Genomic DNA, 13,817 nt, shown 5'->3' with positions numbered 1-13,817 from the left:
AGCTTACAGAGCCCTCCCAGAATAATATTTTTAAACATAATAAAATCACAGTAAACTATATTTAAGTACAGATGCTATCAAAGTGTTCGTTGTGAAGTATTTTAATAGACTACCCTTGCTTTCCTGAAGAGTGAAAGTGAAGTTGCTCAGTCGTGTCCGACTCTTTGCAACCCCATGGACTGTAGCCCACCAGGCTCCCGCGTCCATAGGGTTTTCCAGGCAAGAATACTGGAGTGGGGTTCCATTTCCTTCTCCAGGGGATCTTCCCAACCCAGGGAGAGAACCCAGGTCTCCCACATGCTAGGCAGACGCTTTGCCATCTGAGCCACCAGGGGAGTCTTGAAGAGTGGTACAGACCGAAAGGTTACCGCCACCTGGGAGCTCAATAGAAACACAGAATCCCAGACCCGCTGACCCCGAAACTGCATTTTACTCCTTGTTTCTATGAATTCAGTTTGAGAAATGGGGAGATAGCCATTGAAGGGTATGAACCTGCAGTTCTTATAAGAGGAATGAGTTCTCGGAATGTACAGGAATGGTAAATTCCAGTTAGCGATAAAGGAGATAAAAACTTAATCCCTTCTCATACAAGGTCTAGAACTCCTTAAATTTTACCCACAGGGCCCAAATTAAGAATCCTTGCTCTTCCCAGGAAATAAATCCAATATTTTATAATAACCATAGTGTAATAGAACTTTTAAAACTGTGAATCAGTATGTTGTACACCTGAAACATAGTTCAAAAAACCAAACTCAACCCCTGATCTGGTATGTTACAGGTCATCTTGAACAAGAGAAGCAAGTGTAGCCAACCAGACTCTTGCTCTCTTGGTTTTTTGTTTGGGGCTTTTTTGGCCGTGCCACATGGCTTGTGGGATCTTAGTTCCCAGACCAAGGATTGAACCTCTAGCCCCTGGTGGAAGTGCTGGGTCCTGACCATTCGACCACCCGGGAACTCCCAAGATACTGGCTCTTAACGTCTGCTCCTCTCCATTGTGCAGAGCCAGTCCCATGTCCAGCCCGACAGTGATGGGATCATGCAGCCTAATTCTCCTGAGAAGGATAGCAGATATTTGTGCAAAAAACAGTTTGCCTTGGGGCACGTCTCTAACATAGCAGTTTTTCTAAATTTGTTATTGCTCTGTTTTCTTTCTTAATTCAGACTGTAATTTTGTATCTTCCTGGACATAGCCATTTTATTGAGTTGTCATAATTGATTGTCGGCTTCCCTGGTGGCTCAGACGATGGAGAATTCACGTGTGAAGCAGGAAACACAAGTTCTTTCCCTGGGTGGGGAAGATCCCCCGGAGAAGGGAATCGCTAGCCACTCCAGTGTTCTTGCCTGGAGATTCCATGGATAGAGGAGCCTGGTGGGCTACAGTCCACGAGGTCGCAAAGAGTCAGACGCGACGAAGCGACTAAGCACACACATGCACAGAAATTAGCTGGAGTAAAGTCTGACTTAATAGTCATGATTAAGTTGATCTATCTGTCCCTTCTTTCCAGTGTCTATTAAAATGGATTGTAACCAGGTACAGTGCCGTCCCCTTCCCCCCAGGATGTTTGGTAATATCTGAAGACGTTTTTGAGTCTCAGAACTGGAGAGGAAGGTGCTGCTGGCATCTTGTGGGGGAGGGGAAAGGGATACTGCTAAACATTTTACAATGCACGAGACAGGGCACAGCCAAGAATTACCTGGCCCCAAACGGTTGTAGTGGCAACATTGAAAATACTGGTCTACTGGTATCTTTTCTTCAAGCAAACCTCCCTTTTTAATAGCCATTCTTTTGTTTTTATTGATCAAGCGCTGTCTGTCTTCACTTCTTCTAGTTGGTTTTTTGGTGGGGTTTTTTTTGGTTTTTTTTTTTTAGTATTTATTTGACTGTGCCAGGTCTTAGCTGTGGCACGTGGACTCTTTGGTTTTCGTTGCAGCATGAGGCGTCAAGTTCCCTGACCAGGGATCGAACCTGGGCCCCTGGCACTGGGAGCACAGAGTCTTAGCCATGGGACCACCAGAGAAGTTCCATTTCTCCTAGTTTCTCAAGTTGCATGCGGTTCACTTGCTTTCAGCCTTTGGAACTGAAGTTCAGAGATTCTTCTGAAAAGTGATTAGGTTCTGGGTTTTGATAACGTGGAGCTCTCACTGTCCATCTCTTAAGAGTTTGTAATCTGATTGTGACTCTTAAGCAAAAGTTGTTTTAAAATATGTCCTACAGTTTTCCTTGGAAAACCTTTTGTGAAACCATGTTAGTTTCATAAGTTTGATTCACATCTACTTGGTGAGTTTTGTCTCTTCCATATGAAATCTGTAGTGGTTTTTACCATGATTTGCTTTGCCTAATACTGATATTTCTGCACTTTCCTGGAACACTGTGTATCATTCTCTACTTCTCTTTCATTTTTATTTGGGTACCTCGGACAGTAAAGAATCCGCCTGCAATGCAGGGGACCTGGGTTCAGTCCCTGGATCTGGCAGATCCCCTGGATAAGGGCATGGCCACCCACTCCAGTTGTTCTTGCCTGGAGAATTCCATGGACAGAGGAGGCTGGCAGGCCACAGCCCATGGGCCTGTGGGCCCATGGACATGACTGAACGACTAACACTTTCCCCTTTCAAGAGTATTAAGCTGACTTTTTAAAAAATGTAATTGACATTTTTAACAGGAAATTTAATCCATTTGTACTAAATGTTTAGTGTGACTATTACTTTATTTTCTGTTCTGTTGTGCCCCTTTTTTATGCTTGCTTCTCTTTTCTGGTTTGAAAGCAGTCCTTCCCATTTCGTTACTTATATCCCACGTCTTATGCAGTTCCTTTTTGTTGTTGTTCCGATGCACACGGTTCAGTGTGACGCCTTGTGTCATCTGTCAGCTAGCTTATTTTCTCTTCCCATTGAATGCGAGTTCAAGTGTGTCTGTCAGTCGCTCAGTCGTGTCCGACTCTTTGCAACCCCATGGACTGCAGTCCGCCAGGCTCCTCTGTCCATGAGATTCTCCAGGCAAGAATACTGGAGTGGGTTGCCACGCCCTCCTCCAGGGGACCTTCCTAACCCAGGAATCGAACCCAGGTCTCCAGCACTGCAGGCAGATTCTACCAGCTGAGCCACCAGGGAAGCGAGTTCAAGTACGGGGTTTTATTTCAGTAATTTCTGTGGAACTCTGCAGGTACTCTTCCCATCCTGCAACCATTCTGTGTTGTCTGAGGAGTTGTATGCTCATCTGGGCCTTTTTTTTTTCCTGAAAGCTTTAGGATGTCATCATTCCTAGGCTTCAGACATTGTCCCACCCTGCCTCTAATTGAGCCATCTTAAGACCCATGTCTGAGGAATCCCCCAGCAGTCCAGTGGTCAGAACCCAGCACTGCCCCTGCCAGGGGCCCTAGTTCAATCCCTTATCAAGAAACAACGATCCCCCAAGCCTCACACAACCCAAAGCAGCCTTCTAAAGACCCATATCTGGTTTTGGTGTTGAAAGAATTATTTTCTCTGAGTCTGGGTTCTTGGGTTGGGCATGCCTTCCGGTCCTGGCTTTCCCTGAGCAGTGGGTTTCTGGGTAGGTTTTTGTTTGGATGTGATCTGTTTGGAGTTGTCGTGGGAGAAGGAAGAATGCAGTTTGGTGGTGACGTTCTGGGCATGGGGTTCTCTGCTCTCCAGGAACCTCCACGTGCTTGGAACCTCGGCGATGCTTCTCCAGCCTAAGCAGCCTCCCTCCCTAACAGCCCGGGAGGGTAGGTGCCTCTGCTGCCTGTGGTTTAGCACAAGTAAGGGAAGAGTCACCCTGACTGTCCTCCGGGTGGCTCATCAGCTAGGGAGTCGGAAAGCCATTCCAGATATCCGCCACCTGCCCCCTCCGATCTTGACTGCTTCTAAGAAAGCTCTCATTTTCCCAAACAAGGTTTGGCCTCTGACGTCCTTTCAGCCTGATTTTATCTCTGCTCCTCGGGAGTCTGCAGAAGTTCTGAGCCACGAATGGAACAGCACACCTTCTTGTTCCACGGTGCTTGTCTAGACCTCCGTGTCTTCCTGTCTCCGGGCATTTGGTCAGAAGGAAACGGCAGAGCCCGGGACTCGGCCTGCCTTCTGGGTTGGATCTCTCTGCCGGCGTCCTGGTGGACAAAACCCCTGAAGCTGTGACTCTTGCTTGTGTGTTTGCAGGAGACAAGCCGCACAAGTGCGAGTTCTGTGACAAGTGCTTCAGCCGGAAGGACAACCTGACCATGCACATGCGCTGCCACACCAGCGTGAAGCCCCACAAGTGCCACCTGTGCGACTACGCGGCCGTGGACAGCAGCAGCCTCAAGAAGCACCTGCGCATCCACTCGGATGAGCGGCCCTACAAGTGCCAGCTCTGCCCCTACGCCAGCCGCAACTCCAGCCAGCTCACCGTGCACCTGCGCTCCCACACGGGTAAGTCCCAGGCCTCTGCGTCTCTGACCCCTCAGCTTTAGTTAAAGCACAGGCAACGGAAATGACTCCAGGCTGTGAGTAAAGGAAACTGGAGCTTCTCTGTTGATATGAAGGGTGTGGTTTCTCCCACTGGGAAGACAGCTTCTAGTGAAACACTGGAAGTCTGACAGCTGAGTTTTCTAACTTGCCTGCGCAGAATACAGCTGGGGGCGATTATCCAATTCAGCACGCAAGAAGCAAAGGGTGCATCTCAATAAAAGCCTGATGAATAAACTAGGTGTTTGTCATTCAACGTCAACTCTGATTGTGTAGCTTAATTCAGAAACACGTAGCCACGTGTGAAACGGCTGGCTAGTGGGAAGCTGGTGTGTAGCACAGGGTGCTCAGCTGGTGCTCTGTGTTGGCCTGGAGGAGTGGGAAGAGCAGGGTGGGATGGAGGCTGAAGAGGGGGAGATATATGTGTTCATACAGCTGATGCACTCTGTTGTACATGACATTGTGAAGCAGTTATACTCCAATAAAAGAGAAACATGTAGCAAAATTACCTGAAAGTAATCACAAACATCTAGAAATTAGGCTTTGCAGAAAAGCTTTTCCCTCCCTGTGTGAGACCGTGTTAAAATAAGGAGATAGAACCAACCTACCCATCACAGTGCAGAAAAAGGGAGATTGAGAAGCCCATAAGGAGAGTCAGAAAATTAGAATTTCCAATGAATTCATGGCAAATGGCAAGCAGACCGGCATATACTGACATCCAAAATTAAGTCAAGAAACCTGTGTCCCAGCAGACAAGTGGGAGGCAGCCAAAGAGCTGGGAGCTAATCTTTGCAGCCAGCGTCTAACTGCCTTGGGTGTTCTGAACATGGAACTGATGTAGGCTGCAGAGGTCAGAGGAGCAGCTGAAGCCTCTTGGCATGATGGCCCAAACTGTCGAGTAACAGGTAAAACCCACCTAATGTCTCGTCCTTAAACCGATCTCCTCTTCCTAACTGTGAAGTGTCATCCGCAGGAAATAAGAGGTATGAAATGCCAAGTCTAACAAATAAAAATCCTGGAGACAACAGAGTACTTGCATAACTTACCAGAATTTTTTAGTTGTCATTGGTATCTACCCACTGGCAGGAACGTTGCATCCAGGAGTTCTATTAGAAACGGTCGTCAGAGCAAAGCAGTGTGAATTGAAACGGGGGTTGCTGGCTGTAAGGTCCAGCTTTTCAGAGAGCAGAAAGAAAGCTGGAGAACTGACAATCAGAAGATAGAAGTCTGGTTTCTGACAAGGTCAGGAAGAAAAGAGAAGTGAGGAAATTAAGTGAAATAAAGCCGTTTCTCAAGCAAGGAGAGGTAGTGTGGCAAAGAGAAAGGCATCCTTAAACCTCTCAGGCTGATGGACTAAACATTGAAGCTAATACTCATTTTAGAGAGAGATGCTGCTGCTGCTAAGTTGCTTTAGTCATGTCCGACTCTGTGCGACCCCATAGATGGAAGCCCACCAGGCTCCCCCGTCCTTGGGATTCTCCAGGCAAAAACACTGGAGTGGGTTGCCATTTCTTTCTCCAATGCATGAAAGTGAAAAGTGAAAGGGAAGTTGCTCAGTCATGTCCGACTCTTAGCGACCCCATGGACTGCAGCCTACCAGGCTCCTCCATCCATGGGGTTTTCCAGGCAAGAGTACTGGAGTGGGGTGCCATTGCCTTCTCCGAGAGAGTGATGCTAGATGAGTCAAAATCACAACCAACAGAATGCAGGAGAAGTTTGGGGAAAGGATGGTTGTGTAGGATATGTAACAGTCTCATCTTTGCCTATAATCAACTGACAGGGATGTTTAAAGAGCCTCCAAAGAACTAAACTCCTTAGCTATCCCTCCAGGGAGTACAGAGGAGGCTATGGCATTTCATAATTTGTCTTCTGCTCCTGCTGCCATATTCATGGGTTAATTTCATAAATAAAATTCAGTCTGTCAGTGTGAAACTGCAAAACTTTAATACAAGCCACTTAACTGATGTAATAATACAACTTAAAGACGAAGTGAAAAGTAAAAGTGTTAGTTGCTCAGTCATGTCCGACTCTTTGCAACCCCATGGGCTGTAGTCCTGCCAGGCTCGTCTGTCCATGGAATTTTCTAGGCAAGAATACTGAAGTGGGTTGCCATTCCCTTCTCCAGGGGGTCTTTCGAACCCAGGTCTCCCACGTTGCAGGCAGATTCTTTACTGTGTGAGCCACAGGGGAAGTCCAAACACCAAAGTGAGCATGTTTATAAATCTCGATTATAAACAGTTTTGTATCACATAACCATACATCTTCCTTCTGTGTCCACATCTGGAATGTCAATTGAGTTTAGATCTGAACCTGAAGTGTCATGACGAGGGTGGATGTGGATGCCATGATGCTGTTTGGCCATGGTCAAATAATGTGACCTGTCTGAGTCTCAGTTACTCCATCTGTTAAAGTGGGAGTGGTACTCAGACATGGGATTGCTGTGAGTTAATACAGTGTTCGCAAGTGGTGGTGGTAGGAGGCGACAAGGAACTGGAGTTTTAAAGACCCAGCTACCTGCCACCAGGCATTCTGAACGCATGTTTGGGGGGAGTTCGGTGTTGCCTGCCTGCTCTAATGGAAACGCACCTTCCCGTTGCCAGGGGACACCCCCTTCCAGTGCTGGCTCTGTAGCGCCAAGTTCAAAATCAGCTCGGACTTGAAAAGGCACATGATCGTGCACTCGGGGGAGAAGCCTTTCAAGTGCGAGTTCTGTGACGTCCGCTGCACCATGAAGGCGAACCTGAAGTCGCACATCCGCATCAAGCACACTTTCAAGTGCCTGCACTGCGCCTTCCAGGGCCGGGACCGGGCCGACCTGCTGGAGCACAGCCGGCTGCACCAGGCCGAGCACCCCGAGAAGTGCCCCGAGTGCAGCTACTCGTGTTCCAGCGCGGCCGCCCTGCGCGTGCACAGCCGCGTGCACTGCCCCGACCGGCCCTTCAAGTGCGACTTCTGCAGCTTCGACACCAAGCGGCCCAGCAGCCTGGCCAAGCACATTGACAAGGCGCACCGGGACGAGGCCCGAACGGAGAACCGGGCCCCGCCGGGCCGGGAGGGGCCGCGGGAGGGCGGCGGGCCGCCTGTGGCCAAGATCGTGACGCACAGGGCCTTCCGCTGCGAGACGTGCGGGGCGGCCTTCGTCAGGGACGACTCTCTGCGGTGCCACCGGAAGCAGCACAGCGACCACGGTGAGAACCAGAGCTCGGGCCTGGTCACCTTCCCGCCCGAGAGCAGCGCCCCCGGGCAGCTGGGCGCGCTGGTTTCCGTCGGGCAGCTCGAGGCGCCCCTGGAATCCAGCCAGTGCCTCTAGCCCCCGCAGAGAGGGTGGTCAGCCGGCCGGATCTCCGGACGCCACGCCGCTGCCCAGCCCTCAAGCCAGGCTGGACTCCCCCGCTCCGGAGACGCCTGCTTGCACCCTGAGGCCTGCAGAGGCCATGGCTGCAGTCACCGTGGCGTGAGGGCAGGCGCCACGGCAGCCCTGTGGAGACGCCTCCCCCAACCTGACCCCTGGTATCTGTCTTCCCTCCAAGCATCGTCTAAGCAGGTTTACTCGGTTCCAAGATCGGGGGTCCACGGAGCACTGCTCTATCCAATAGGGATAGTTCCTTCACGATGGATTCCAGTTCTGAAACTGATCGCCCCTGATGGGATTACGAAACAAACGAATTACACCACGTGGAAAAACTAACACTACACTGATCCGTAGAGCAGGTTAAGGGGATGTCGGGGTATGTGGAGGGTCTGGGGTGGCCGGAAAAGTTCTACTTCTTAACCTGGGTGGTGGTTCCTAAGAGTAATCCGCCTTATATGTTTTGTGTGTGGTTCCTTTTATCTGTTGTCTTATAATAAAAAGGCAAGCTCGTCTGTAGAATGGTGTCAGAGGGACGCTCCATTTTTGTGGTCTATCACAGTGTGGGCTTCTCCAGGGCCCTCCACCCGGTGGTAATTTCACTGTAAAGGCACCTAGGATTCCTGAGCGTCTTCGTGCCGCAGTGAAGCAAAATGCAGTTTGATCTGTAGGTGGCGCCAGAGATCAAGCTAACACTAGCTCAGCCAGTAACTGTTGTGAAATTCAAGGTTTGTCTATCTGTTGATAAAAAGGGAGCAGGGGCCCAGTGGGTCCTGGGCTTCGTTGTGGGACATGGCGATGCGTGGAAAAGCCTGGGACTAGTGTCTTTCATCATCGTAAGCACTTGATGTTTGCTGAACCAACAAATAAGGGAAATCCCAAGCCTCTTGTAAATGGACATTTAACTTGACGGAAACTTAAGAGGTCTTGGAATGCCAGCAGATATATAATTTATGCAAAGTGTCTTTCTTCTTTTCTTCAGATACAGTCTTTGTTTAATACAGATTCTTGTGTGCTCTCATCAGGCTCAATATCTGGGCCTTTGAAACACTGAGCAGATCCATTGTTTTTGATAAACTAGGAACAGGGATGCGAACACAAAACTTTAATAGATTGTAAAGGTGACTATTTCACTTATGAAAGAGACACAGAGCTTATTTTAGAAGGTTACTTTGAACACATCTGATTCCATTTGGCTCAAGGCAAGTGATAATGAGTAAGAAGAAAAGACAGAAACGATGGCAGAGAGAATTAATCCTTTTTTGTTTTAGAGCTATCTTCGGTCGTTCAGAAGTGTTTCATTCCTGGTTGCTGGTGCATTGTACAGATTCTGTTGTCACCTTTTGCTGTTTGTCATGAGTCTTATCTGTGTTTCTCTTCTGGTAACAGAAGGGCTGTTGACCTTTCAAGTGGGAACCCATAGATTGAAATCGTATAAACGTTCCTTGTACTTCTGGTGTCGAAGCTCTTCAGAGAAACAGGGACAATATCAGCCTCTTTAGAAGGCTTTTTTTTTCCACAGCTGTATGGGCATTCAAGGGTCTTGGATCCACACTGGTATCACCTAGCAAATTTGGACCCCCAGTAGAGTGGAGATTAGCAAAAAGCTTGGAACCAGATAGTATTTGAGGCTTTGTGAAGCCATAAGGGCTCTTCCATGACTAAACTCTCTTCACAAAATTATCCAGACTGTCTGTGTTCCAACAAAACTTTATGAAATGAGGATGAGACTTAAAATACACAGCTATCACCAAATGAAACTGGAAACAGCCACAGTAGTTAAGAGGCCCTGAATTGGTTTCTGCACCCAGCTCTGTTTTGCAAGGTGCACATGGACCTCAAAGGGGGCGTTGATTAATGAACGTTTGCAGTTTGACATCACGTGGACCAGGGGCTGGTGAACCTTTTCAGTAAAGGGCCAGACAGGACATATCCTGGACTTGGCTAGCCTCGGTCTCTGTTCAACTGTGTTCACCTCCGTAGCACAATCACTCAACTCTGCTGTTGTCATCGAAGCAGCTGAAGATAACAGGTAAGTGAATGGATATAGCCGTGTGCCAATAAAACCTTATTTACAAAAAGCAGGCCATGATTTGGAGGGCCGTCTTTGCTGATTCCTGACCTGGGCTGTTGAGTGCAAGCAATAAGGTAATATGTCAAAACGCAGGACAAACACACAGAATGCCAAATTTCCTGGGGTCCCTTTATGCCAGTACAGTTTCATGCAAGACATAGGTTCAGTTTGGTCACTCGGTCGTGTCTGACTCTTTGCAACTCCATGGACTGCAGCACGCCAGGCTTTCCTGTCCATCACCAACCCCCTGAATCTGGTCAAACTCACGTCCATCAAGTCGGTGACGCCATCCAACCATCCCATCCTCTGTTGTACCCTTCTCTTGCCTGCAATCTTTCCCAGCATCAGGATCTTTTCAAATGAGTCAGTTCTTCGTATCAGGTGGCCAAAGTATTGGAGCTTCAGCATCAGTCCTTCCAATGAATATTCAGGACTGATTTCCTTTAGGATGGACTGGTTGGATCTCCTTGCAGAGATAGGTTAAATTCCAGGTTGTGTACATGTGTGCTAAGTTGCTTTTGTCATGTCCGACTCTTTCTAACCCTATGGACTGTAGCCCACCAGGCTTCTCTGTCCATGGGATTCTCCAGGCCAGAACACTGGCGTGGGTGGCCTTTTCCTTCTCCAGGGGATCTTCCCAACCCAGGGATCGAACCCAGGTCTCCTGTATTGCAGGCAGATTCTTTACCATCTGAGCCACCAGGGAAGCCCAAGAATACTGGCATGGGTAGCCTGTCCCTTCTCCAGTGGATCTTTCGAACCCAGGTGTCCCCCATGGCAGGCAGATTGTTTACCAGCTGAGCTACCAGGGAAGTTAGGGACTGCGAACTGCTAAGTCCTTTGGATGTCTATTCAGTGCAGCTATAAAATGTCCAGTGAAGAATTAAAAAATCAAGGAGAAACCCTCTTGCTTTCCTCTGCTTAAGACTTCCTGCTGCCTTCTAAACACTGTGGAGCATGAGTTCGTTTGTCCCTGTGTTTAATTTTTTAAAAAGAATGAGCCTCAATTCCTGCTGCTGTGTTGGTGTGAGTCCTTACTCTGAGCCAGGCACTGTGATAGGAACTTGACCTGCCTTGACTCATCTCCTTCTGTCCGTTGCTATCCAGAGCTGGAGCTGGGTTGAGACGAGGAAGGCACTGGCCTAGGGCACTCAAAACTCAGCAATCACATGTTTTAAAGCAATCTATTTTTTAAATTGGCAAACTATGGCATACAGGTCAGCTGCTTTGTTGGGGTTTTTTTGTTTGTTTGTTTTATTAGAAGTTAGCCTGGGGATTAAGGCAGGACTTGGTCCTGTCTTTTTTTATGTTTTATTAGAAGCTAGCCTGGGGATTAAGGCAGGACGTGGTCCTGTCTTTAAGACTGTGATGTTTTTGTTCATTGTGGATTTTCTGTGTTTGGTTTTTAGAAAAATTCATTAAAATACTTTCCTTGATCAGTGAGATTTTGGGCACCCCTTTCCATTTGCACTGAAGGGGTGTGCCCCAACCGCCTCACCCTCGTCCCTGCCTCTTGTCCAGATACAGAAACTGAAGCATGAGGGTGATGGAACTTCTAGAACAGTCCCAGGCAGAGTAGCTCCTGAGTCCACATTTTTAACCAAAGAACTGGGCTGGCTCTCCAATTTTAAACTGTATATTTTGTTAGAGTAATAAGCTGAGCTGAGTAGGGTGATGACAGACTCATCCAAAAGGAGCCTTCTTTTGTCAAAAGGCGTCGGGGTTGAGGCGGAAAGGGGTCAGAACAGCCCTGCTTCTGGCATTACTGTGTGGCCGACACCCAGCTAGAGTCTGTACCTCGGATTTTCAGTTTGCTTGTCTGTTCACGGAGTGCTCAGTCGCTTCAGTCATGTCCAACTGTTTGCAACCTCATTGACTGTAGCCCACCAGGCTCCTCTGTCCACAGGATTCCCCAGGCAAGAATACTGGAGTGGGTAGCCATTCCCTTCTCCAGGGGATCTTCCCAACCCAGGGATCGAACCCCAGTCTTCTGTGTTGCAGAGTCTTTACCCGCTAAGCCACCTAGGAAGCCTTTCGCTTATCTGTAAAATGGGCCATTTCAGGCATTTGGCTTAATGATAATGTCAACAGGTTTAAAACAGCAAAGCAAAAATTAGCTCACCTGTGTCTTTCTCATTTATTTTGTCGGAGCTGGAGCAAGGGGATAACCAAGAATTAGTACTGTGACCTTATGACTTTGGGCATCATGGTTTCTGTCTTACTTCCCACCCCACCCCATATCTGCAACACGTGGTCCCAAATGGTGGCAACTGAAGCTCCAGCCAGGGTAGGAGGAGGCCTCCCCTTAGCACCGCAGGAAGGTTGCACATAAGCTCCTGTTTCCATCCCCTGCTACCTGGCTGGTCATATGCCATGGCTGTTGCAAAGTGTGCTGGGAAATCATGGTGCTAGAATAGCTCTGCCGAGTTAAAACCTGGAAGGAGATGCTGGGTCATGCGTGTCCTCTGCCCCTGAGCAGTCATGCAGCGTTCTTGTGAAAGCTGGAGATGACTTTGCTATAAGACACCTGACATCGGCCTTGAACACCCAAGATATTCTACATAGGAATGTGTCTGTTTTATCAGGACTTCACTGGGGCCTCCTCTGCTGCTCTTTGTGATACTGGCTCATGGAGTCCTTCCAAGGTTTTCTGTCACTCTGGTCTGGTGGGTCTCAACTGCTCCGGGCTGAAGTATGTGGGAAGCTCTTAGGTAATTGGAATCTGCCTCTGCAGGGGAGGTTGTACAAGTGGTCCTGACGTGCAACCAGTGGGAACAGCTGCCCCAGTGAAGAAGCAGGGCTGTCCTCACGGATGTTTGCCACCTATACAGTCCCAGAGGGTCCCACACTCGGGTACCCACTCTGCTGATGCTGTTTTGTAATTCTTAGTTTTTGAACCAGGGGTCCTGAGTTTGCATTTTGCATCAAGCCCAAATTACATAGCCAGTCCTGTGAGGAAAGGAAGGATGCCTCGGAAGGGAGCCAGTTACTGGTGCAGAAAAGGTCTCAACCTTTGTGACCAAGACTCCTGTCTGGAGTCGGCCAGCCAGGGCTCCGGATAGGAGGGAAAAAGCACCATGAATCATAGAAAAAAAGAAAGAAGGTGAAGTCGCTCAGTCGTGTCTGACTCTCTGGGACCCCATGGACTGCAGCCTACCAGGCTCCTCCGTCCACGGGATTCTCCAGGCAAGAGTACCGGAGTGGGTTGCCATTTCCTTCTCCAGGGGATCTTCCCAACCCAGGGATTGAACCCAGGTCTCCCACACCGCAGGCAGAACTTTAACCTCTGATGGTCTAGAATTTCCCTGCACGATTCCATTCAGATGTTACAATGAATGCCATTTGCATTTGTGACGAACAAAGCTGACTTTCGGAAAAGTTAAAGCTGCTCAGTGCAGCTGGTACAGGAAGGTCAGGCCCACGCGTGCAGACCCCCGTGCTTGTGTGTTGTTTGCAGCTCAGGCGGCCGTCTTCCACCGGCAGAAGTGGGGGGATTGGGGAGGGAGCCATTTGAGTTCTAAGTGTCGAGGCCGGAAAAGGACACGATCTTTTGCAAGAATGGTGAGGTCTGTAGTTGGCTTGGAAAATATTTTGAATATGGGTATTATTGGATGATTGGAAAATGTCCCTGGGCTATGTGTCCACGTGCTGCAGGTAAGTATTGCAGGAATGACTGATGTTACATTCCCCCAGCTCAGGCAGGTTCCAGAACGGTTGAGCAAATTTTGCTTCGATACTGATCTTGAACTCCCAGCAGTGTGTCAGGCCCCCAGAGCCCACGCTCAGCCACTCTCAGAGGCCACTTGGATAGGATCTCGTTCATGTCTCACACCTTGAGCCGCTTCTGTTTGAATAGAGAAGAAAATGAAGGTAAAGAATCCAAGTCCAGCACGCGGTCAGAATTAGGACCTGTGTTTGTGTCCTCTGAGTGGAACTCCTCCTCTTACCTGACAC

At 48.7% G+C, this 13,817-nt stretch overlaps 1 protein-coding gene across 5 annotated transcripts in view; it reads left to right on the top strand.

Moving 5' to 3' along the window:
* Window positions 1–8,311, top strand: part of ZFP64 (ZFP64 zinc finger protein) — a 75,899-nt gene extending 67,588 nt beyond the window's left edge. For all 5 annotated transcript variants that reach the window (XM_061437983.1, XM_061437984.1, XM_061437982.1 and 2 more), the window contains 2 exons: window positions 4,153–4,404; window positions 7,041–8,311. In XM_061437983.1, the coding sequence (XP_061293967.1) occupies window positions 4,153–4,404; window positions 7,041–7,750 (962 nt within the window). In that variant the 3' untranslated portion in view covers window positions 7,751–8,311. The remainder of the gene's footprint in view (window positions 1–4,152; window positions 4,405–7,040) is intronic.
* The last annotated feature ends 5,506 nt before the right edge of the window (window positions 8,312–13,817 follow it).

This window comes from Bos javanicus, chromosome 13 (assembly GCF_032452875.1).
Source record: "Bos javanicus breed banteng chromosome 13, ARS-OSU_banteng_1.0, whole genome shotgun sequence".
NCBI classification, from domain to species: Eukaryota; Metazoa; Chordata; class Mammalia; order Artiodactyla; family Bovidae; genus Bos; species Bos javanicus.
This window is presented reverse-complemented; position numbering and strand designations above follow the sequence as displayed.